Raw genomic sequence first — 23607 nt, 5'->3', positions numbered from 1 at the left:
GTGACCCAATATTCACCCCACAACATAAAATTCAAATGAGATAAAAGTTCATTCTTTCACTGTGAAAACCAGAAATATTTTTTAACAAACTATTTTCATAACTTAGAATGTAAATATATATTGTATGTATTGTATGTAAAAACATAGCATAATTTTCATTTATATAGCACCAAATCACAACAGAGTTGCCTCAAGGCGCTTCACACAAGTAAGGTCTAACCTTACTAACCCCCAGAGCAGCAGTGGTAAGAAAAAACTCCCTCTGAGGAAGAAACCTCAAGCAGACCAGACTCAAAGGGGTGACCCTCTGCTTGGGCCATCATACAGACACAAATTACAAAACAATTCACAAAACAAATATACAGGAAATGCTGTTGGTGCACAGGACAGCAGGGTCGCCAACACAAATACAACTCCCATCTCTGGATGGAGCTGCACCTTAAACAGAGAGAAAAAACAGAATCAGGCATCAGAATGCAATGCAATAAGATGCCACATGTGCCACTCAGAAAAATAATTCCTCTTCAGTGCACATCAGAAACTCCAAGAATTTGTACAGATATTCCACCTCAATATCCAAGTGCATTTTTCCCTAATTCCTTTTTTTTTTTTCATTTTTATTGGTGTTGGTACAGACTGTCCTGACTGTGTTGGTGCCCCCACCTCCCTTTTTGGGGTGGTGTGGGGTCTCTACCTGAACTCCTGTGTTCTCCGCCCGTGGAGCTGCTCACTGCTGACGCACTGTGTCTCCACCCTGCTCTGCTCCAGGACTCGGCACTGGAGCAGAAACGCACGAGTCGAGCAGTAGGAAGTACGAGAGCAGGGTCCGATCCATTGACCTGATCTGTGCACAGATCAGTGAATCCACCTGCTCTCATTCATCCAGACCAGAACAATAAAGTTCACGTCCTCAGCAGATTGATCACGCCCTGCTTCAGACAGATGATCCACTCTGCACATTCTCATGCAGTTCAAAAAAAAAAAAAAAAAAAAAAAAGAGAGAGAGACTTGACGTGCTGCTCCAGACACAATTATTTTGAAGCACTAACTAAATAAAAAACTACACACGCTAAAACACACTCCAAGCACAGCAAATATCACAGCTTTCAGAACTGTTTGTGTCTCCTTTTCACTCCACACAAAACAACAATTTCTCTTCGCTCAGCAATCAAATTAATTGGATTGGGGATCATTGTTTATTTGGATATATATTTTACACCAGTGATGAAGAAAAATTTGTGTTTTTTTTTTTTTTTTTTTTTTACCTGTTTGCTGTCGCAGAGAGAGAGACACGGAGGAAAAGTTCAGTTCGCGAAACACACACCCCATGTGGGTCTGTGTGATGTCATCAAACCCACGTGAAGTTGGTTAAGGTGATTGTTTAGTTACTGAGTTTTCCACCAATAGTAACAGCCCTCTCTCGCTCCTCCAGCTGAGGGAGTCCTGTTTCATTGCAGCCCTCTCGCTCCTCCAGCTGAAAGGAGACAATGAGCCGTTTTGCTGCCGCTGTCTGCAAAACACCCAGCGAATATGAGAATATGTTCCCCCCAAAAAACTTGCGTAAATTGTTAATCACAATTCAAATTATACTTGGCCTATTAACAAAATTTAAAAAAGTGGTTTGGAGGTTAAAGTCTTCACTGTCAACACGCATTCAAACAAACCCTCAGAGTGGAGCAGATTTTTTGCTACGTCTGCTTAATTAGGTCATGTGACTTTTGACGCAAGAGCACGACATTTGACTCCAGAAGGTTAAGCCAAGGGACCTGTTTAATGCCGGGTTTCAGTACTCATCAAAAGACTTGCACTTTATTTAATACCTGAACAGAACTTAGATGGTCTGACGAGGAAACGGACAAAAAACAAAACCAGAATCATCTGCTTCAGTTAGAAAACCCTTTCCAGTAAATGTAAATCTTTTTTTTCTGTACCTTTGCCAATGACGAGGCCGCACTTGTCAGCAGGAATGGTGTATGTTACTTCCTGTAGTGGACCAGGGGAGCCCATCGTCCAGTCACCACGACCTCTGACCCGGCTGCCCCGCAGGGCGGAGCCAAACCCATCCCGCTCCTGAACACGCACACATACATCATTATTTATTACCACCTGCATGCTGAGTGAGTGAGTGTGTGCGTGTGTACGTTACCTGTGCAGTCTGGATGAGTTCATTGATGAGGTGGACTGCGTGCTGACAGCGGTCTGCTTGACCCATCACCATGGCAACACGCTCTGGACTGATGCCGTCATCTGGCGTTCAAACAAGCACAACAGTCAACAGTCGGACCCGTTTGATCGCGCACACAGACCGGTTTCTGAACACATCTCGGTGGGACAAACAAGAGTGGTTTTAAGGGCTGAACCCATGACCCACCAATACGGCACTAATCAGGACAGGTTTTCCGACACAAAACGTCCTAAATGCTGCACGTCTGGTTGTGCTCAACTCATAAGGTTCCAAACACTTCGCTGCTAAAAATAAATGAATGAATAATCACGTGACAGATGCACGTGTCAGACAGAGATCACGTGGTGGACAGTTTCATTTCAGTGTCAAGTTCATGGTGGAAGAATCTGGTTTCATTATTCTGGAAAAAGCCATGTGTCGATTTTTTTTTTTTTTATAGCAAAGTAAAAGGTTCAACTGCATGGACCTGCACACGCCCCATTTGGATTATGCAAATTATGGAGGATTTCACTCCACCCCCCCTCCCCCCTTCCCCCTTCCCCCACATGAAGCCTGTCCTGCATGAATAAATAAGGGATTTATCAAAGATCATATTGCAGCACAATAGTACTTTCTTGGAGGCAGAAGGAAATATTTTGTTGTCATGATGATTCACTCACAGATGTAGAATGTGTATATCCAAAGTTATGACTGTAAAAGAAACGCTTCCCAAACTGGATTAACAGATATTCATTAGATTATTGCAGTTCTTAGGTTTTTAGAGTATTTACTGTAATTATTTATGTATAAGAGTATTTACTGGAGTACAACAAGATGTTCCTACAAACCCCAGACAACACTCACTCACTCATCTTCAACCGTTTACTCTAATTATGGGTCACAGGGGGGCTGGAACCGGTCCCAGCAGACAGAGGGTGTGAGGAGAGTATGTAACCACCCCCCAGACAACAATAAGTTTAAAATAGACATCAGTTGTAAACAAATGTCCCATCAGGTTTACACACGTACAGTGGAACTCTGAATGTTGAACTCATCTGTGGAACAGGAACTGGATTCATTTCTTAGGTGAGGTGATGGTGTAGTGGTTAAAGCACTGAGCTTGAGACCAGAGGATCCTCGGTTCAAATTCCAGCCTGCCTGTAAAATCACTAGGGTCCCTTAGGGCAAGGTCTTTAACCCCCTAGTTGCTCCAGGTGTGTAGTGAGCACCTTGTATGGCAGCACCCTGACATCGGGGTGAATGTGAGGCAGCGCTTTCAGCGTCTGATGCAGATGGAAACACGCTATATAAATACAGTCCATTTCATTTGTTCTAATGTCAACAGCTTTTAAATGGATTACCGCCATGTACAGGAAATCTTTAAATCTGGTGTCAAACCATTTTATCCTGGATTACAACACTGCAAACAGCTGTTCATCTACATCAGACTGACGCGAAGCCGCTGAAGAGTACATCAGTGTAGAATCTAACTCAACTGGAGTGCACACACACGCACACACCCCTGTCCATAATCTGGATTAGCACAGTTTAAATATGATTTCAAAAGTTGATTATAGAGTTGCAAACAGAACCATTTGAATTTAGTTTATACAGATTAAATCTGGGTTATAGAGATGATCCTTTTTTTAACTTTCAGAGTTAAATCATATCTCTTGGTTGTGGAACTGTTCATCCAGAAACCCTGAAGGCGTCAGACTTGACTGCCATGTGTGACAGGAAGTCCGTATGTGGACACTGGCTTGCCTGGTGGCTCTTTAACACAAATGAAATATGCACAATATGACGCCTTTAAGTTAAGTGTAAACAGACCTGCTTTAAACTGGATTCGAACGCCTGCATCGTTCTGGATCTTCTTTATCATTTCTCCATTTCTGCCAATTACAATACCGACAGCAAACCTGGGAACTGGAACCTGACAGAGAAAAGAAGAGAGGGACTGTGACTAAAGGTGAACTTCCTGGAGCGCTGCTACGAGTGGGTGAAGTGTGTCGTACGTCCAGGCTGGTTCCTCCCAGTCGCGCTGTGAAGTCGTTACGTCCTGATGTGAAGTCTCCGTCCTTCTCCCTGATTACCTCCAACACCAACTCCCTCGCTGCCTGCAGAGGACAGAGGGGGCACTCCAGAGTAACTTCACCACATAGCAGCACAGTGATGCACGACAAGTTCAAACGCTGCCCACTAACGTCTCCACTGTGCGCACGTGCCAAGAGCTCTGCGCCACATAAAGAAGCTCCTGGATCACACGGAGATGTGCAGACCAGGAAACAGGAGCAAGCACTGGTACAAAGTGGTACTAAAGGTCAGAAGGTTTTTCTTTTTATTCAAAGATCATACTGCACGCATGATAAGATTTTCACGAAGGCAGAAGGAAATATTTTGTGGTTTTGTGCACCGACCACAATTCACTCATAGATGTAAAATGCATATATCTAGAGTTATGATAATGTAAACCCTTTTCAAACTGGATTAACAGGTATTTGAAAGATTATTACAGTTTATAGATTGTTAGAGAATTTACTGTTGTTATTTATGTATTAGAGTATTTACTAGAGAATGAAATGTTTCTATGCTCCCTAGACAACAATGATTTTCAAATGGATGTCTGGCATAACCAGATGTCACGTCAGGTGTACACGAGTACAACAGAACTCTGAATGTAGGCTGCATCTGTGCAACAGGAACTGGATTCTTTCCTTCTAATGTGAACAGATTATTTTTATGTTGAAAGTTCTCACTCTGAATGAAAACTGCTTACTTATGTTCGAGTACCATTCATTTGAAAAGGAAGAAGCTGAGGTAAAAAGATCTAAGAGAAAGAACTCCACATCAGATACTTTGGACAAATAAATAAATATTTGTCCAAAGTGGTTTGGTCTATAATCTGTGAACTCATGGAAACAATCATTTTAGGGATCCATTTCAAAATGAGCAAATATTTGCACCAAAACAATAAAGTTTATCAGTTTGAACAATAGATATCTTGTCTTTGTGGTGTATTCAATTGAATATAGGTTGAAGAGGATTTGCAAATCATTGTATTCTGTTTTTATTTACATTTTACACAACGTCCCAACTTCATTGGAATTAGGGTTGTAACATGTGCAGTTCTAGCAATGACCTAAGGGCTCATCACACTCAGACAAAGACCATGCAGACCACACCACATACTGAAACATTTGAACACAGTTTCAAATCATTATGTCATCCCAATGATAAAGTGCATACCACACCCAATGTGCTCTGACGAACAATCATACTGCACACACACGTGCCAGTCTCATCGAGCACATCCTGTCCTTATCAATACTGCATCACGCTTTTTCATTCATTGTGCAAGGTTTCTTGTGTCCACACGTAGGTTCAACAATAACTACAGTCAGAAAAACAGATCTCCTGCCAAATATACTCACCTCTATGAAACACATACACATGACCCATGAACCCTGAGATGGGTGTGCACATGGTGAAAATATTTTATAATTATTTTATTTATCTATTTCGTCTTACTGTGTGTCAGCACAATGGACAGCAACTAGCACTTTTCACAAAACAGTCCACAGACACCTACTGCAAGTCTGACTGTGCCACACTTGTACTATATCAATGAAGCCCCTACTAGGATTAATTACATCATTAATATGTAAGCACAGTCATTAATATATCCTGATTTGACCACATCCTCCCTGCATGTCTGCTGAACACTTCCAAAGTTAGACCACATCCTCCAAGTCCATGGAGAAAACACCATGCTCTTAACAGTTTAGACTGCATTTCTAACACTTTGTACAGATTCTTACTGCATCCTCAGTTTTTAGCGGACAGGGTGAGACAGGAGCGTGAAGACCTCAGCTCCAACAAGGAACATTAACCCCCTTTACCACAAGTCAGGAGAGATGTGGGCAACTGAGAAAGTGTGCAGTAAACACAAGAAGTGGCAATACAACTGCTCTGCCACATCCACTCACAGCAGCTTTGTCACAACACAACACTAAAACAAACCAACAGCCGGAACGTCGAAAGCAGACAAATAACTCAGAGTGAGCCGACAGATTCAACAAAACATCCATGAGTTCCATAGGCTCCGTGTCAGATCCGGAGATGCTCACCTGCACTTTGTACGGGTCTCCAGAGATGCGCAGAGGTTTGTCGGCTCCTGTCGGCATTGGACCATCCTGAATCATCATCATCTTCACTCCTGCACGCTCCTAAAATGTTTACATGAACGTTAAATGATTATTTCAACCCAAAACTACAAACACAGTCAAACCTCCGAGTCGAGTCACGTTTGAGCGTCTCAGCCCCCCCCCCCCCCCACATCCCATTCAAAACAAACCATTAAACCATGACAGTCCCTCACTGTGTCACCGTCAGACACGATGAAGAAAGACATCACTAAAACTCTCTGAAACGCTCTCTCGTTTCTTTGCTTCACACGTGCGAGCTGTCAAACGTCACCTGCAGCTGTTTGATGGTGTCTCCTCCTCGGCCAATCACCAGCCCCACTTTATTGGCGGGGATCAGCATCTCTTGAACTGATGCCCCGCCGTCGCCGTCGCTGTGGAAACCTGGACCATTTCTACAGCGCTCCACAATCTGGATCAGTAGCCGTTTCGCCAGTCTATTAGCAAACACAGTTCATGAAGGGAAGACAGAAAAATCTGGGAGGACCGGAGAAGGTGGAGGTGGTTTTTTAGAAACTCACTCGATACTCTCTGGAGATCCAGTCAGAGAACACGGACGCTCCATCAGGCCGCCGCTGTCTGCACACACACACACACACACACACACACACACACACACACACACACACACACACACACACACATAAACATGCAAACAGCTCCAAAACATCTTTTTTTTTTTTTCTTTTTTTTTTTACAATTTGCAGGAAAGCAAAACCTGGATAAAATGATCGGGAGCAGACTGAAGAAAAAAGAAAAAATAACTTCTTTTTTTTAACACTGCAAAGACCCATGTTTTAGACTTTAACCCTCTGGGGTCTGAGGGCATTTTTTGGACAGTTCACTCGCCATAAATGTTTTATTATTGCTGTTAACAGCTCTCCCTGCATCCCACAATCACGTTTTATGTCTCTTTTTTTTCAGGACAACCAGTGCTTTCATAATATATATGTTTTTGTTATGTTTTATAGGTGTAATAAAGGTTTACAATCAAAAATAGGCAAGGAAAAAATAAAGCGAAAAATAATTTTTCACACACATTTATTCAAAACACACAGCAAACTATAATAAACAACTGTTTTGACACTTTATAAAGGTAATTTGAGGTCTTGTGTGAAAGACTGTACAACAAAAAGGTTCAAACAATAAACACAAATGCACATTTTGAACAATATATACAAAATGGTCTATGCGTTTTGTTGTCCATTGATATGGCAAACAGTTACATTCACATGCAAACTAGTGGAGCAATCCTGATAGTTACACACTCTTTGTTTGAGCACATGAGATTGTTATCAGAGGCTCTCCATCTGCTCCTACTTTCACTGCTTTCGCTGTGCGTAATGGTGCAGGGCACACTGAGTATGTACTAATAGTATGTACTCACTGGAGCACCCAGGGGGCTATTCAAATGGGCCAACTAGTAACATATCACTCCTGAAAACAATCTTTGGCTTTTCACATGAGGTAAATCTGCCCTACGATTGTATTTTGGAAAACCATGTGACAGTGAACCAATTCCGATTAGACACTCACATTGCGCACGTCATCACACAGCTTCTATGAGGAGTACAAAGATGGCCGATGGCTGGTTCGAAAGTCCGCGGAGTTAACTTTTCAGCAAAAAAAAAAAGAAAAAAAAAAGTAAGTTTCTACCTCATATCATTCAAAAGTTATTTATAATTTAGTAAAGCTTGGTCTTAGCCGTCGTATACGATGGCGTCGACCCCAGAGGGTTAACCCTAAGGGCCCCTTCACACAGTGTGAATAAATACAACTCGGCGACTCACAGCGAAACAGTTCGTATGAGCCAACCATGAAACATCTCACCAAAGGGCAGGTGTGCACAATCCCGGTGCGATGGTTCGTGCACATGACTGTGTCTTGCGAGTGGAGCAGCTGCTCGCACTGTGTTTCATGGGACGAGGTGCACCACATCGCACTGCTGATGTGGAATAAATAAAAAATAAAAACCAGCTGGTACACGTGGAACCACATTGCACTGCTGCTGTGGCCATGTCTGGCACAACACACGTCTTGTGGACGGCACACCGCAGGACTGACACCACGTCATGTGGAACAGAACTCACGTGGGTGACGTGACAGTCAGATCGCCTGCTGCGTGTTATGATCTGACGGTCTGTTTCAACCTGGGGGCAGCCTATCAATGTGCACGTCATGCACGCTCGCTGCAGCCTGTCGCCACAGTGATATGTTTTTATTTATGTGCACCATGAGGACAGCAAGCAGACACATGTGCGTCACAGTGGGCAGGTTAGTCCAAGTCCGTCCAAACACAATACGTGTAGTCCAGACCAACTCACTGTGTCTGTTTGCAAAGCCACACTTGTGGAGCACTCAGACAAATTTCACATCCAGCCCGACAGTGATTTCCTGCAGACTGTTGTCGTGTTAATAGTGCGAATGGCCACACATTTTCTAAGTGCCATACGAGTGGTGTTAGATATGTGTGCGTGTCACCTGGAATTTGGCCAACACCTGCCGCGAGAGGGTTCAATGGGCTCGCACAGCGCACACTCTGTCTTTCAGCTGCTGGTGTGCGCAAATAGTTGTAGCAACAGGTGTACGAGGCAGCTACGATTTTACACACAATTCCTGCTTCATGCAATTCGACCAAATTCGCACTATGTGTGAAGTGGCCCTAAAGTACGTGAGAAGAAGACACCTTTCAGGAGATGGCACCAGGATGAGTCAAGTTTTTCTGGTGTTCTTTGTGCAAGAACTTCCACCTTTGAAGAACTGCCTGCTAGCACGTCCTTTCCAGCATTTATTTGACAGGGACAATGTACATTAATGAACATTTCTGTAAATGCACCAGAATTAGCCTTAGTGGCTATTTTTCATCTGCAGTCCCTGGACAGGTGGTAGCAATCACCCTAAAAATAAGTGTTAGTTAAAATACATACATAAAACACTTCACATTATTATACAATTTAGTAAACATTACGTATATATAAAAAAATAATAATAATAATAATTAAACACGCAGGTTAAATATATTTTCTAAGAATATTCAGGAGATTTGGTGCTGACGTTTGATGGTCAACGAGCCACTTCCTCAGATTAACCTTAAATGTGTTAAAGGTGGTCATTTCTCTAATGACCACAGGTACTGTGTTCCACTCTTGTGCTGCCCTCACAGAGAAAGAAGCCTGACCAAAAGCACTTCTCCTCAGTGGGACCACACAGTCTCCTCTAGTGGCTCCCCTGGTGTTACGAACAGCAGCAGACCTTACATTCACAAACTGTTCCAGAGGGGGAGAGGACAGACCATTTATAACTTTAAACAAGAGACATAAATTTACATATTTCATCATATTTTGCCAGTTTAAAAGTTTATATTTTTGGAAAATAGCACAGTGGTGGTAGCGCTGAGGCTTCCTATCCAATACTTGGATAGTTTGTTTATAAAGGGTCTCTAGTGGCTTGAGCGCTGTTGCATTTGCACTGGACCATGTAGTCAGGCAGTATTTAATATGTGATCAAATCAGTGCATGCATAAAAACTTTAGCTGCCTGTACAGATAGTTGAGGCCGTATGTAACGAAAATTAGAGAGGCTAAATTTAACTTTGTGACACACTTTTTTAACCTGTGTTTTAAATGTGAATGTGTCATCGAGCCAGACCCCTAAATATTTATATTCAGACACCACTTTGATCCTTTCCCCTGCCACATAGACATTTGGTTCAGTGACTAGACTTTTAGATCGTGTAAAAAAACATTGCAACAGTTTTTGATACATTAAGTTGTAAATAATTTTCCTCAAGCCATGTTGTAACATCAGCCATGGACTGTGTTAATTTGTCACAGACCTGCTGTACATTATTTCCATGTACATAAAGAACAGAATCATCAGCATACATATGAGTGAACAAATTTGGGCAGACCAACGGGAGATTATTTATATACAATGAAAATAATAGTGGCCCTAAAATTGAGCCCTGGGGCACTCCTGTATTAAGACAGAGAGAAGGTGAGTGATAATTGCCAATTCTTACAGATTGTGACCTATTTGACAGATACGACTCAACCCATTTTATCGCCCCAGGAGAAAAATTAAATCATTGCAGTTTCATCAATAAAATATCATGGTTCATGGTGTCAAAGGCCTTTTTGAAATCAAGAAATATAGCTCCAACAACCCCACCTTTATCAAGTAATGATTTTATGTTTTCGGTGAGAAAGCAAGTTGCCGTTTCTGTGGAGTGTCTAGCTCTAAAGCCAAACTGCATCAGATGAAGGTTGAATGATGAGGTGTTGAGTCACTTGTTCAGCTACAATTTTCTCCAAGACCTTTGACACCGTAGACAAAATATTAATTGGACGATAATTTTGAACTGAAAACTTATCACCAGATTTGAACACTAGGATTACAGCAGCAGATGTCCATATTTTAGGAAACAGAGCCTGTGCAAATGATTGATTAATAATGGTTGCAATTGGGTTAATTAAAAATGCAGCTAAGTCTTTTAGCATTAGAGCATCCATACCAAAACTATCTTTTGTTCTTGAAGATTTTAGGGTAGAGATAATTTGTGACACCTGAGTTTCTGAGACACACTTAAAAGTGAAAGCTGGCTCCACGGTTACAACTGGAGAGCTCAGTGTGACATTAGGGGAAAACCCTTGGGTTATAGATTTGACTGAATCTATGAAAAAATTATTGAAGGCGACAGCAACCTCTTGTACATTACATGTGATCCTATCTTGAATTTTTACTTGTAATTGGGGATTAGCTTTTGTTTTCTTTCCTGTTAGTTTGTTTAATTGATCCCACAGTGTTTTAGTTTTGCCATTTGATTTTTCAATTAAAGTTAAGAAAAAGCTTGCTTTAGCTTTTCTTATACTTTTGACCATTTTATTTCTGAGAGTCACAAATATCTTTCTTGCAGTTGCTGTCTTTGTTGTTTTTAAGAGCCATATCTCTTACCTTCATTAGATTGATTATTTCTGAAGTAATCCATGCAACTGAATTTTTATTTCTTTTGTTTTTCATACTTACACTAAATTTCTTAATTGTATCTTCAAGTTTTGTTGTAAAGATTTCACTATTAGTTTGACAATCATCTGAGTTTACTTCATTCCAATTGATTTGTTCTACAGCTAATTTAAAGTTGTTCATCTGACTGTTGGGAATTCCAAGAAAAACATTAGATTTGCAGTTTGAGTTGAATCTTCGCTTTGTGAGTTTCCTGGAAACGAGTGTCAAGTGTCAGAAAGACCAGTTAACATGTTGAAAGATTTTGATATTCTCTCTGGTCTATTGCTGAAAATTAAGTCAATTTGGGTTTTACTTGATGCAGTGATTCTTGCTGGCCCATTAATTACTTGTTGCAAATCAAATTTATCTGCAATTCTTTTAAGATTCTTCCTAATTTTTTGATTAGTCCAATCCAGATTTAGATCTCCCATTATAATTATTTAATTCTTATTATTGCATTCCTTTAAAAGCTTCTCAAATTTATCATAAAAAGTTACATCTGAGGAAGGAGGACGGTAGACCACAATAACCGAATAACTCATTTGTGGTGATAAAATAATGTCAACACCAAGACACTCCAAATCTGTTTCGCTTAACCATTCCATTTCACGGCATTGTATGTTGTCTTTAATATAAATCATTACACCCCCACCTTTCCTATTTTCTCTGTCTTTTCTGTATATATTGTATCCATTGACATTAAGTGCAGCTGACGGTGAATATTTATTCAGCCATGTCTCTGACAAACAAAGGAAGTCCAGATTAGAATTTTCTAAAACGTGGTGTATTTGATCTACTTTGGACAAGACACTACGAATGTTTAGGTGACCACCTAACATCCCCTTAGGTTTAGATTTAGCATCCCAAATAATTTTAGCCTGATTGACTGTTTGAAAAAACGCCAACTTCCTGTTTTTCAATATACCCGGATTGATTATTTTCCTGTTTATCAATCAATCAATCAATTTTTTTTTTTATATAGCGCCAAATCACAACAAACAGTTGCCCCAAGGCGCTTTATATTGTAAGGCAAGGCCATACAATAATTATGTAAAATCCCAACGGTCAAAACGACCCCCTGTGAGCAAGCACTTGGCTACAGTGGGAAGGAAAAACTCCCTTTTAACAGGAAGAAACCTCCAGCAGAACCAGGCTCAGGGAAGGGCAGTCTTCTGCTGGGACTGGTTGGGGCTGAGGGAGAGAACCAGGAAAAAGACATGCTGTGGAGGGGAGCAGAGATCAATCACTAATGATTAAATGCAGAGTGGTGCATACAGAGCAAAAAGAGAAAGAAACAGTGCATCATGGGAACCCCCCAGCAGTCTACGTCTATAGCAGCATAACTAAGGGATGGTTCAGGGTCACCTGATCCAGCCCTAACTATAAGCTTTAGCAAAAAGGAAAGTTTTAAGCCTAATCTTAAAAGTAGAGAGGGTGTCTGTCTCCCTGATCTGAATTGGGAGCTGGTTCCACAGGAGAGGAGCCTGAAAGCTGAAGGCTCTGCCTCCCATTCTACTCTTACAAACCCTAGGAACTACAAGTAAGCCTGCAGTCTGAGAGCGAAGCGCTCTATTGGGGTGATATGGTACTACGAGGTCCCTAAGATAAGATGGGACCTGATTATTCAAAACCTTATAAGTAAGAAGAAGAATTTTAAATTCTATTCTAGAATTAACAGGAAGCCAATGAAGAGAGGCCAATATGGGTGAGATATGCTCTCTCCTTCTAGTCCCCGTCAGTACTCTAGCTGCAGCATTTTGAATTAACTGAAGGCTTTTTAGGGAACTTTTAGGACAACCTGATAATAATGAATTACAATAGTCCAGCCTAGAGGAAATAAATGCATGAATTAGTTTTTCAGCATCACTCTGAGACAAGACCTTTCTAATTTTAGAGATATTGCGTAAATGCAAAAAAGCAGTCCTACATATTTGTTTAATATGCGCTTTGAATGACATATCCTGATCAAAAATGACTCCAAGATTTCTCACAGTATTACTAGAGGTCAGGGTAATGCCATCCAGAGTAAGGATCTGGTTAGACACCACGTTTCTACTCACATTTATATTTTTATTCATATATATATATATATTTATATTCACATTTACATTTACATCGGTCTTGAGAACATTTTTACAAACAGTGAAATTTACCAGATCTCGTGGTTTAGCTGGATCAAAGTCCTGCAGACCTTCAGATGCGTCTTTAGTGCACAAGTCCACAGCCCCACGTGCAGTAAAGTCCACAGGGACCGCGTCCCGAGCACCAGCGCCGAACCAAGAGCTCCTGATCCACTTGGACGGGTTATCCGTACGCGTATATAGATCCTTATCCGCAGCGGTAACGCGACTCCAAGCCCCAACTTTGCTGCGCGAACTTTCAGGTCCCTTCACTGCAGCTCTTGCTCCAATGCAGCCAGGTCTTGCCCCGCTGGCCCCGGCTTCCTCTGCGTCGGAGCGCGCAGAGGGCGCACGGAGCTCAGCATCAGAGGACACCGACGCCCCGGCCTGATATGACTGCATGCCCCTGCTCGCCGCATTGCTCCTCCGTGGATCCGCCAGCCGACCCACTGAAGTCCTGAGTCCACTGTCCCCTCTCCGTGTGTGCGTACTGGCACAGTGCGCAATGGCACAATGCGTGCTCTCCAATAGCTCCTGAGCTAACACGCGTGACGGTGGCCCAGTGCTGTCCGAGTTCAGATGACCATTCCCCAGCAGAGTAACACCACTCCCGGGGTTTCCAGGTGACCATCCTCCATCAGGAATCCAGGTATGTTCTGGAGAGCTGCGTGGGCTTTCACTTCGCGGTGTAGTTGTTGTGACCAGTGTGGTATTGTGTGGGCCTGGGCATGGATGAATATCCCCTGATATCATGAGGCATATTGCGATGATTAGTTTGTTAGTCACTTGTAGCCGTGCTGGTGGCCTCATGAGCTTATTTAAACTCTTGCAAAGCGATGGATAAATGAGGCTCATGGCCAGAGCGTACTTCCCAAAGCCTACACTTGACTTGACGTGGTTTGCTTGTTTGTTGGTCAAATCTTCTAGTGCGAAGATTTTGTTGTTCACATACCATTGTGAGCTGATGTATGCAGATGTTTCAGTCCATTCCAAGTCATTAGGCTTCAGGAGGTTTAACAGAAAGCTGTAGCAAAGCAGAGCTACGAGCGCTCCAGCCACACCAGCAGCCATCTTGCCGTCGTCGTCGAGTCAGTTATTGTCAGCCTGGCTACAGTGCTGAAAAGAAGCCTGGGGTTGTTCTTATTTCCTTCAATTAGTGATAAATAGTAAGATCTATTCTTTGATCTTACTAAGATAAGATCAAAGATCTAAGATCTATTGATTTTATATGAGGATTTTCTTAAAAGGAGACCTGAAAGTTGAGCTACAATTTGCCAGAAGGTGCATCTAAGATAAAAGCCTAGCTTTGATGTTTTGGTGAAAGAATTAAGTACTTTTATTTTTTAGAGCCCTATTTTTATAGACTTAAAGAGAAAAGACAGCACTCAGTCTCCCTCTCTGTCTGTCTCTCCTCAATTTTCAATTTCAATGGGGCTTTATTGACATGGGAAACATGTTTAATTGTCAAAGAAAGTGTTAGAGTAAAAATTAAATTAAGTTCTCTAACTCCCTCTTTCTGTCTCTCGTTTACTCTCTCCCTCTCTTTCTCTCTCCCTCCATCTCTCTTTTCTTTCTCTCTCTCAGTTTTCATGGTGCGCAAACTTCAAACGTTTTGGAAACATGAAGCCTTTCAACTGTAAAATAAACCGTAAATTTCTAAATGCATCTCAGCGACGCTCACGCGCAGGACTTTAATGGAGATTTTTTCCCTTTCAGCGGACAGAATCTCTGTTCGGCTCCTTCACGGCTGCACGCTGAGCTGCTTTTCGTAATGTTTCACAGCCTCAGGACACTGAAGTGGCTAACTTTACAGCACACATTTTCAGCAACAATTCAGTTAATTTTTTGGAAAATCTGTGAACAGACAATTTTAACCCGAGAGCCGGGCGGAAATTTGCCACGACCCACAGCTAGAACACTGTGGAAGACAGCTCTCTCAAACAGCTCGGCTTCAGAAACCTCCCCTCCTCATGCTCGGCAGCAAACAAAGCAGAGAGGAAACAGCAGCAGTTGAGAGGATTCACAGTGGCTCCTCACATATCGGAAAACATTGCTGTATTTTCCAATGTTTGAATTATGTTTTTATCAGAAGCCGATCCCAATATCGGATCGGTCGCAACCTTAGTTTTTAACAAATCAGATCTAAGGGATTGATTTGGAAGTGCTGGAAATACAGAGATGTTCTCGGAAGTAAAAACACTGAATGAATCATGCGGAATGTATGAGAAGGTAAAAGGGCTGTCCTCATGTGACATCATCACGACACATGCACGATGAGGAGCACGTTATCATTGTTATAACTCAACCAGACCCTAAGCAGAACTGGGAGCCCTGCTGGGGGGAGAACGACTAGCAGTACACAAAGTAGGGTTCGATTCCAGCGGTGTGTCCTTCGGGACACTTCCTCTGAATTGTCCCCATCTCCCCAGCTGTCCTCTGGCATCTGCCTTAGCTGTGGATGTAACCTGTGGCCTGGCATTCCTTTCACGGTCTCTGATCCACGTCACGCTCCCGCATTCAGGAATAAGTCTCAGGGCCTGTACAGGACTTACTTCTACAACTCAACCGTATCAGGACGACATCCACACCTCAGCAGTGCTGGTGTCATTAAAAACGTGGACAGTCAGTCTTACCGGCAGCAATCTGGATCTTGCAGCCAGATTCCAGCTGAATCCTGGTGATCTGTTCACCTCCTCTGCCAATGACTGAAGGAAAAGATGACAAGAGCAATTAACAGTAAAATCGCTGACTTCTGTATTTCAGGGTTCAACTAAATCAGTGACTTCTTGTGATTAAGAGCAGGAAAAAAAATCTCAGAAATAAAACCTTATTGATCACTGTGGCAATGCATCAACTCCTCAACTACGACTGAACTCGAAGCTAGACTGCCTGATATCTTAGCTTCACATCTGGCAAATACCCAGTCAGTAGACAGTCTTGTGGATAGTTTAAACTCAGTGCTCAAAACTACACTCAACCTGATTGCGCCACCTTTGTTAAAACCACACCCACCAAAACAGTCACCTTGGTTCAATGATTACTTGCATAACCACAAGCATAAGGCAAGAGGTCTAGAATGGAAATGGCGTAGTTCAAAATCTGAAGTATTCCACCTTGCGTGGCGTGATGCTATCTTAGACTATAAGCATGCATTACTGGCTACAAAGCGGACTTACTACTTGATCAATAAAAACAAGCATAACTCAAAGTTCTTGTTCGACACGGTGGCAACACTTATTCATGGACAACCACCTGTAGTTTGCTCTCCCTTTACAGCACAAGATTTCCTGGATTACTTTGAGAAGAAAATAGAAGACATTAGGTTAAACACATCCCAGCATGCCTTAACCCAGCCACTACACCCTGCTATTGATGTGGGCGCCACTACTGAGGTATTACCAAGATTTACAGAATTTGATAGTATCTCTCTATACATGCTGACGAAACTTGTAACGTCTACAAAAAGCACAACCTGTTTATTTGATCCTATACCAACAAAACTGTTTAAGGACCTGTGGTCCACTCTTGGGCCGACTGTGCTGGAAATTATTAATATTTCTTTAATGTCTGGATCTGTTCCTAAATGTTTCAAATCTGCAGTGATTGAACCATTACTTAAGAAACCTAATCTGAAAAACTATCGGCCGATATAAAATCTATCATTTTGCTCTAAAATTCTGGAAAAAGTGGTTTCACAGCAGCTTGTAGATTATCTTACCGAGAAAAATCTTTTTGAGCCACTGCAGTCTGCTTTTAGAAAATATCATTCCACAGAGACAGCTCTCACTAAAGTGGTGAATGATCTTCTGCTTGCAATGACTTCAGACACCACTACGGTTCTGGTGCTGTTACAGTGAGGAAAATAACTATTTGAACACCCTGCGGTTTTGCAAGTTCTCCCACTTAGAAATCATGGAGGGGTCTGAAATTTTCATCTTAGGTGCATGTCCACTGTGAGAGACATAATCTAAAAAAAAAAAAAAATCCAGAAATCACAATGTATGATTTTTTAAGAATTTATTTGTATGTTACTGGTGCAAATAAGTATTTGAACACCTACCAACCAGCAAGAATTCTGTCTCACACAGACCTGTTAATTTTTCTTTAAGAAGTCCTCTTATTCTGCACTCTTTACCTGTATTAACTGCACCTGTTTGAACTTGTTACCTGTATAAAAGACACCTGTTCACACAATCAATCACACTCCAACCTGTCCACCATAGCCAAGACCAAAGAGCTGTCTAAGGACACCAGGGACAAAACTGTAGACCTGCACAAGGCTGGGATGGACTACAGGACAACAGGCAAGCAGCTTGGTAGAAGACAACAACTGTTATGATTATTTATTAGAAAGTGGAAGAAACACAAGATGACTGTCAATCTCCCTCGGTCTGGGATTCCATGCAAGATCTCACTTTGTGGGGTAAGAATGACTTTGAGAAAGCTCAGAACTACACAGGAGGACCTGGTCAATGACCTGAAGAGAGCTGGGACCACAGTCACAAAGATTACATAAGCAACACATGATGCTGTCATGGTTTAAAATCCTGCAGGGCAGCAAGGTCCCCCTGCTCAAGCCAGCACATATCCAGGCCCATTTGAAGTTCACCAGTGACCATCTGGATGATCCAGAGGAGGCATGGGAGAAGGTCATGTGGTCAGATGAGACCAGAATAGAGCTTTTCGGAATCAACTCCACTTACCATGTTTAGAGGATGAGAACAACCCCAAGAAAACCATCCCAACCGTGAAGCATGGGGGTGGAAACATACTCTGGGGGTGCTCTTCTGCAAAGAGGACAGGACGACTGCACCGTATTGAAGGGAAGATGGATGGGGTCATGTATTGTGAGATTTTGACAAACAACCTCCTTCCCTCAGTAAGAGCATTGAAGATGGGTCATGGCTGGGTCTTCCAGCATGACAATGACCCCAAACACACAGCCAGGGCAACTAAGGAGGGGCTCCGTAAGAAGCATTTTAAGGTCCTGGAGTGGCCTGGCCAGTCTCCAGACCTGAACTCAATAGAAGATCTTTGGAGGGAGCTGAAACTCCAAACCTGAAAGATCTAGAGAAGATCTGTATGGAGGAGTGGACCAAAATCCCTGCTGCAGTGTGTGAAAACCTGGTGAAAAACTACAGGAAACATTTGACCTCTGTAACTGCAAACAAAGGCTACTGTACCAAATATTAACATTGATTTTCACAGGTGTTCAAATACTTATTTGCAGCAGTAACATACAAATAAATTCTTAAAAAAATCATACATTGTGTTTCCGGATTTTTTTTTTTAGATTATGTCTGTCACAGTGGACATGCACCTAAGATGAAAATTTCAGACCCCTCCATGATTTCTAAGTGGGAGAACTTGCAAAATCGCACGGTGTTCAAATACTTATTTTCCTCACTGTAGATCTCAGTGCTGCGTTTGATACCGTGGATCATCTCAGACTACGTTTACATGCAGCCAATAACCCTTTCATAAACGGAATATTAGCAATAACCCGGTTGCGCACGGCCATGTAAACACCCGCAAAAACCCGAATATGCTCATATTCCAGTTTTTAAAAACCCGAATAAGACCCCTGGGTTACTCCTTTTCTTCTTCTTTCCTTCGAACGCCTGGTTTTATCCCACCTGAAGTCCATCACCGACTCCCTCCTGGACCCCCTGCAGTTTGCCTACAGAGCCAACAGGTCTGTAGATGACGCCATAAACCTGGCCCTGCACTCCATCCTGCAGCACCTGGACTCCCCAGGAACCTACGCTAGGATCCTGTTTGTGGACTTCAGCTCTGCATTCAACACCATCCTTCCAGCTTTGCTCCAGGACAAGCTTTCTCTGCTCCACGTGCCCAACTCCACTTGCAGGTGGATCACAGACTTCCTGACGGACCGGAGTCAGCGTGTGAGGCTGGGAAAAAATGTCTCGAACACTCGGGCTCTCAGCACAGGATCTCCACAGGGCTGTGTCCTTTCCCCTCTGCTCTTCTCTCTCTACATGAACTGCTGCACCTCCAGCCACGACTCTGTAAAGCTCATCAAGTTTGCGGATGACACCACCCTCATCAGACTCATTTCGGATGGGGATGAGTCTGCCTACAGGAGGGAGGTGGACCGGCTGGTGACCTGGTGCAGCAGCAACAACTTGGAGCTCAACGCCAAGAAAACAGTGGAGATGATCGTGGACTTCAGGAAAGCCACAGCCCCCCGCCCTCCCTCGCCCTCACCAACAGCCCCATCACCACTGTGGTCTGTCACCGCTTCCTCGGCACCACCATCACCCAGGACCTCAAGTGGGAGTCAACCATCAGCTCCCTCATCAAGAAGGCCCAGCAGAGGATGTACTTCCTGCGGCAGCTGAAGAAGACCAAGCTGCCTGTCCAGCTGATGGTGCAGTTCTACACGGCCATCATCGAGTCCATCCTCTGCTCCTCCATCACGGTGTGGTACGCCGGGGTCACAGCCAGGGACAGACACAGACTGCAGCGCATTGTGGCCTCTGCTGAGAAGGTCATCGGCTGTAGCCTTCCATCTCTCCACGATCTGCACGTCTCCAGGACTCTGGGCCGAGCAGGTCGGATCACAGCTGACCCTTCTCACCCTGCACACGGTCTATTCAAACCACTCCCCTCGGGCAGGAGGCTACGGTCCATCTGGACCAGAACCTCCCGCCATAAGAACAGTTTCTTCCCCTCTGCCGTTAGACTCATGAACTGCTCATAACTCAGTCACCTTAACCTTAACTCTGTCACTTTATCATTTTATCACGGGTCACTTTAGACAAATGTACTTTGGTTTTTAATTGCACTCCTCCCACTGGACTGTTTTTTCTGTTTCTCTGTTTTTCTGTTGCACACAGCCTTTCATATTTCTTTTTTTTATCTTATATTTTATCTTATTTTGACACATATGCTATATTTTATCTTAGCATTTTATCTCTTCTTAATGTTGCACCATTGTACCGAAGCAAATTCCTAGTCTGTGAATCCTGTTCACTGGCAATGGCAATAAACTTCTTATGATTCTGATTCTAACCCGAATATAACACGCATCGGGATATCCCCATAGAAAGGAACATTATTTTGTGTTCTGCACGTCCTATCCGCAAAGAATGTTGGTCTTTTGAGTACGGCAACTACTTGTATGCGGCGTGCGCAACCCACTGGACACCACAGAAGCAGAGGTAAATAGCGCATTGTGTTCTACGTCCTTATCAGGCGGGACGGTCACAGCACCGGTCGGCATCACCGCGATTGCTTTCGCTGCGTCCGATGCACTGACTTAGTCTGCGGGCTCGGTAAACGCTGCAGCGGGCCACTCACACACACCCCCCCCCCTTTGCTGTGCGGAGCTGCGCCAACTCTGGCAACAGGTCCAGAGACTATGCTTGCTGTTTTGATGCGGACCGCTCCGGCAGCTGCGCATTGTGTTCTGCGTATGTCTGTTTATAATCTTCTCACCCAGAAAAGAGAGTGTTTACACATGAGAGAAAAGTGAGAAAATGTCAATGCCTGTTTGAGAAAAGTGTATAAATGTGTAGTGAGGGGTTTTACAGCCTTAAAACATCTATAATAATTGTAAAAACTAACACTGACTACTTTGCGGATTTCGCCTATTGCAGGTTATTTTTAGAACGCAACTCCCGCAATAAACGAGGGACCACTGTACTTTATTAGTATCATGAAAGATATGAATATAACGTCTTTTATTGATGGTAGAAAGTACAGAGATAGCGACATTTACAAGAAGGTGGCTGAAAAGTTACGCAAAGCAGGATTTGCACGAACACCAGACTAAATCAAGCACCGGTGGAAGACATGTGTCGCTGTTTAGATGGGGATATTCCAAATTATACCAATGACCATGTATACAGGAGTAACTCTGTCTGCTGAAGCATGTAAATGGGTTATTCAGAAACCGGAATATTGACCTTATCCGAATATTAATGGCATGTAAAAGTAGCCACAGTCTACTTGATAGCCTGGAAAATCATTTTGGGATTACTGGGAGTGCCCTTGCATGGTTGAGGTTATAACTGACCAATCGTTCTCACTGTGTTTTATACAATAACAAAAACTCTAACCTTAGTGACATAAAATTTGGGGTTCCACAGGAATCCGTCTTAGGCCCCCTGCTTTTCCCCCTTTATATAGCACCCCTTGGGCACATATTGCAGCGTTTTGGGATTACCATTCATTGTTATGTTGATGATACTCAGTTATACATGCCGATAATTGCTGGTAATCTCATCCAAATGAAATCCTTAGAAGATTGCCTTGCATCAGTGAGAAGCTGGATGTCTAGCAACTTCCTACTTTTAAACTCCAATAAGACTGAAATTATGGTTCTTGGCCCAGTGAGACATTGGCATCAATTTGACCAGCTAACACTTAGCCTAGACTTGTGTGTCATACATCACACTGACAAAGTGAGGAACCTTGGGGTAATTTTTGATCCTAAGTTGTCTCCACAGAGATATTACGAGGACTGCTTTCTTCCACCTGCAAAATATAGTGAAGATTCGTCCCATCCTGTCTATGGCTGATGCTGAGACCCTGTGAGATCAGATTTTAAGTTTGTTACTAGCCTATAAAATTGTTCACAAACTGGCACCTCCCTACTTAGGTGACCGAATTAAACCCTACGTACCGGCCCTGGCTCTGTGTTCTCAGGGTGCAGGACTACTTTTGTGTCCCTCAAATGAATAAAACGTCTGTGGGTCACAGAGCTTTCTCTTATTGTGTCCCTGTTCTGTGGAATGATCTCCCTGCATCAATAAAACAGTCAGATTCTGTGGAGACTTTCAAGTCCAGACTTAAGACACACTTATTTTCCCTTTCGTATGGCTAGCTTACTGTCATATTATGTTACTATGCTTTTACTCTTTTAACTCATTTTATTTGTAAACGGAGCGTGCCGCGGCCTCAACTTTATCTAAATTCTGGGTCTTTTAGTGAAGCTTAGGGCTAGTGGCTGGCGATCACCTTAGTATTTCTTCTGTTTTTCTTGTTGTTTAATGCTGGCAAATTATACTGTATTTTTTGTCTTTCTGATGCCTGATTCTGTTTTTCTCTCTGTTTGAGGTGCAGCTCCATGCAGATGGGTGTGGTGTCTGTTTTTGTAACCCTCCTGTCCTGTGCACTGGCAACATTTCCTGTATATTCGTTTTGTGAATTGTTCTGTCATTTATGTCTGTATCATGGCCCAAGCAGAGGGTCACCCCTTTGAGTCTGGTCTGCTTGAGGTTTCTTCCTCAAATCATCAGAGGGAGTTTTTTCTTACCACTGTCGCCTGTGTTCTTGCTCTAGGGGTTGGTAAGGTTAGACCATACTTGTGTGAAGTGCCTTGAGGCAACTTTGTTGTTGTGATTTGGTGCTATATAAATGAAAATAAATTGAAAAAATAAATTGAAATGGAAAACAACAAGACTTCTAGAGCAAAAACAAAACAAAAAAGTTCCACTTTAGGAACCATTTTAAAGAAGTTTTATAGTTCCACATGCAACTCTACAATCTACTAATCCAGGTCACAGTGGCAGCTAATCCCATAGTTCCCTATCCTCAGATAAGTCCTGTAACTCTTCCCAGAGGATCCCGAAGTGTTCCCAAACCAGCTGGGAAATATAATCCCTCCACCATGTCCTGGGTCTTCCACAGGGGCTCTTCCTAGTTCAATGTGCTTGGAAGATCTTCCTAGGGAGACCACCAAGGGGCATCCTCACCAGAAGCCTGAATCAAAAGCAGTAGCTCTAGTCAGAGTCCTCCCAGCGAGTCGAGCTTCTCACCCTGTCCCGGAGAGTAAACCCAGATACCCAACGGTGAAATCAAGATTCTTTCTGCAGTACAGCATCCGCAGGACTTTGGACACAAACTAAATCAGTCTGTTGATCTCACGCTCCACCTAAGCCTCATTCCTGAACAAGTCCCCGAGATACTTGAACTCCTACTTGAGCTTGGGGCAGTAGCTCTCCTCTGACACAGAGGGCGCTGTACTGTTTGGTAAAACAGAACATGTGCAGTCAGGCAAATCTGAGTTTGAAGGTTTTTAGCTTCAAGGTGTGCGTAAATGTCTGCCTGCAACAGTTGAATAAAAAGTTCCAACTTTGCTCAAAAGTGTT

The 23607-nt window shown here is 42.9% G+C and overlaps 1 protein-coding gene across 2 annotated transcripts in view; it reads right to left on the bottom strand.

Moving 5' to 3' along the window:
• The window catches only part of LOC117505643 (far upstream element-binding protein 3-like), a 92751-nt gene that overhangs the window by 33686 nt on the left and 35458 nt on the right, over positions 1–23607 (bottom strand). For both annotated transcript variants that reach the window (XM_034165215.1, XM_034165216.1), the window contains exons 5-12: positions 16123–16194; positions 6888–6945; positions 6641–6803; positions 6292–6390; positions 4180–4281; positions 3995–4097; positions 2147–2247; positions 1932–2070 (exon numbers count right to left, since the gene is read on the bottom strand). In XM_034165215.1, the coding sequence (XP_034021106.1) occupies positions 1932–2070; positions 2147–2247; positions 3995–4097; positions 4180–4281; positions 6292–6390; positions 6641–6803; positions 6888–6945; positions 16123–16194 (837 nt within the window). The remainder of the gene's footprint in view (positions 1–1931; positions 2071–2146; positions 2248–3994; positions 4098–4179; positions 4282–6291; positions 6391–6640; positions 6804–6887; positions 6946–16122; positions 16195–23607) is intronic.

The sequence above is a fragment of the Thalassophryne amazonica genome, unplaced genomic scaffold (assembly GCF_902500255.1).
Source record: "Thalassophryne amazonica unplaced genomic scaffold, fThaAma1.1, whole genome shotgun sequence".
Classification (NCBI taxonomy): Eukaryota; Metazoa; Chordata; class Actinopteri; order Batrachoidiformes; family Batrachoididae; genus Thalassophryne; species Thalassophryne amazonica.
This window is presented reverse-complemented; position numbering and strand designations above follow the sequence as displayed.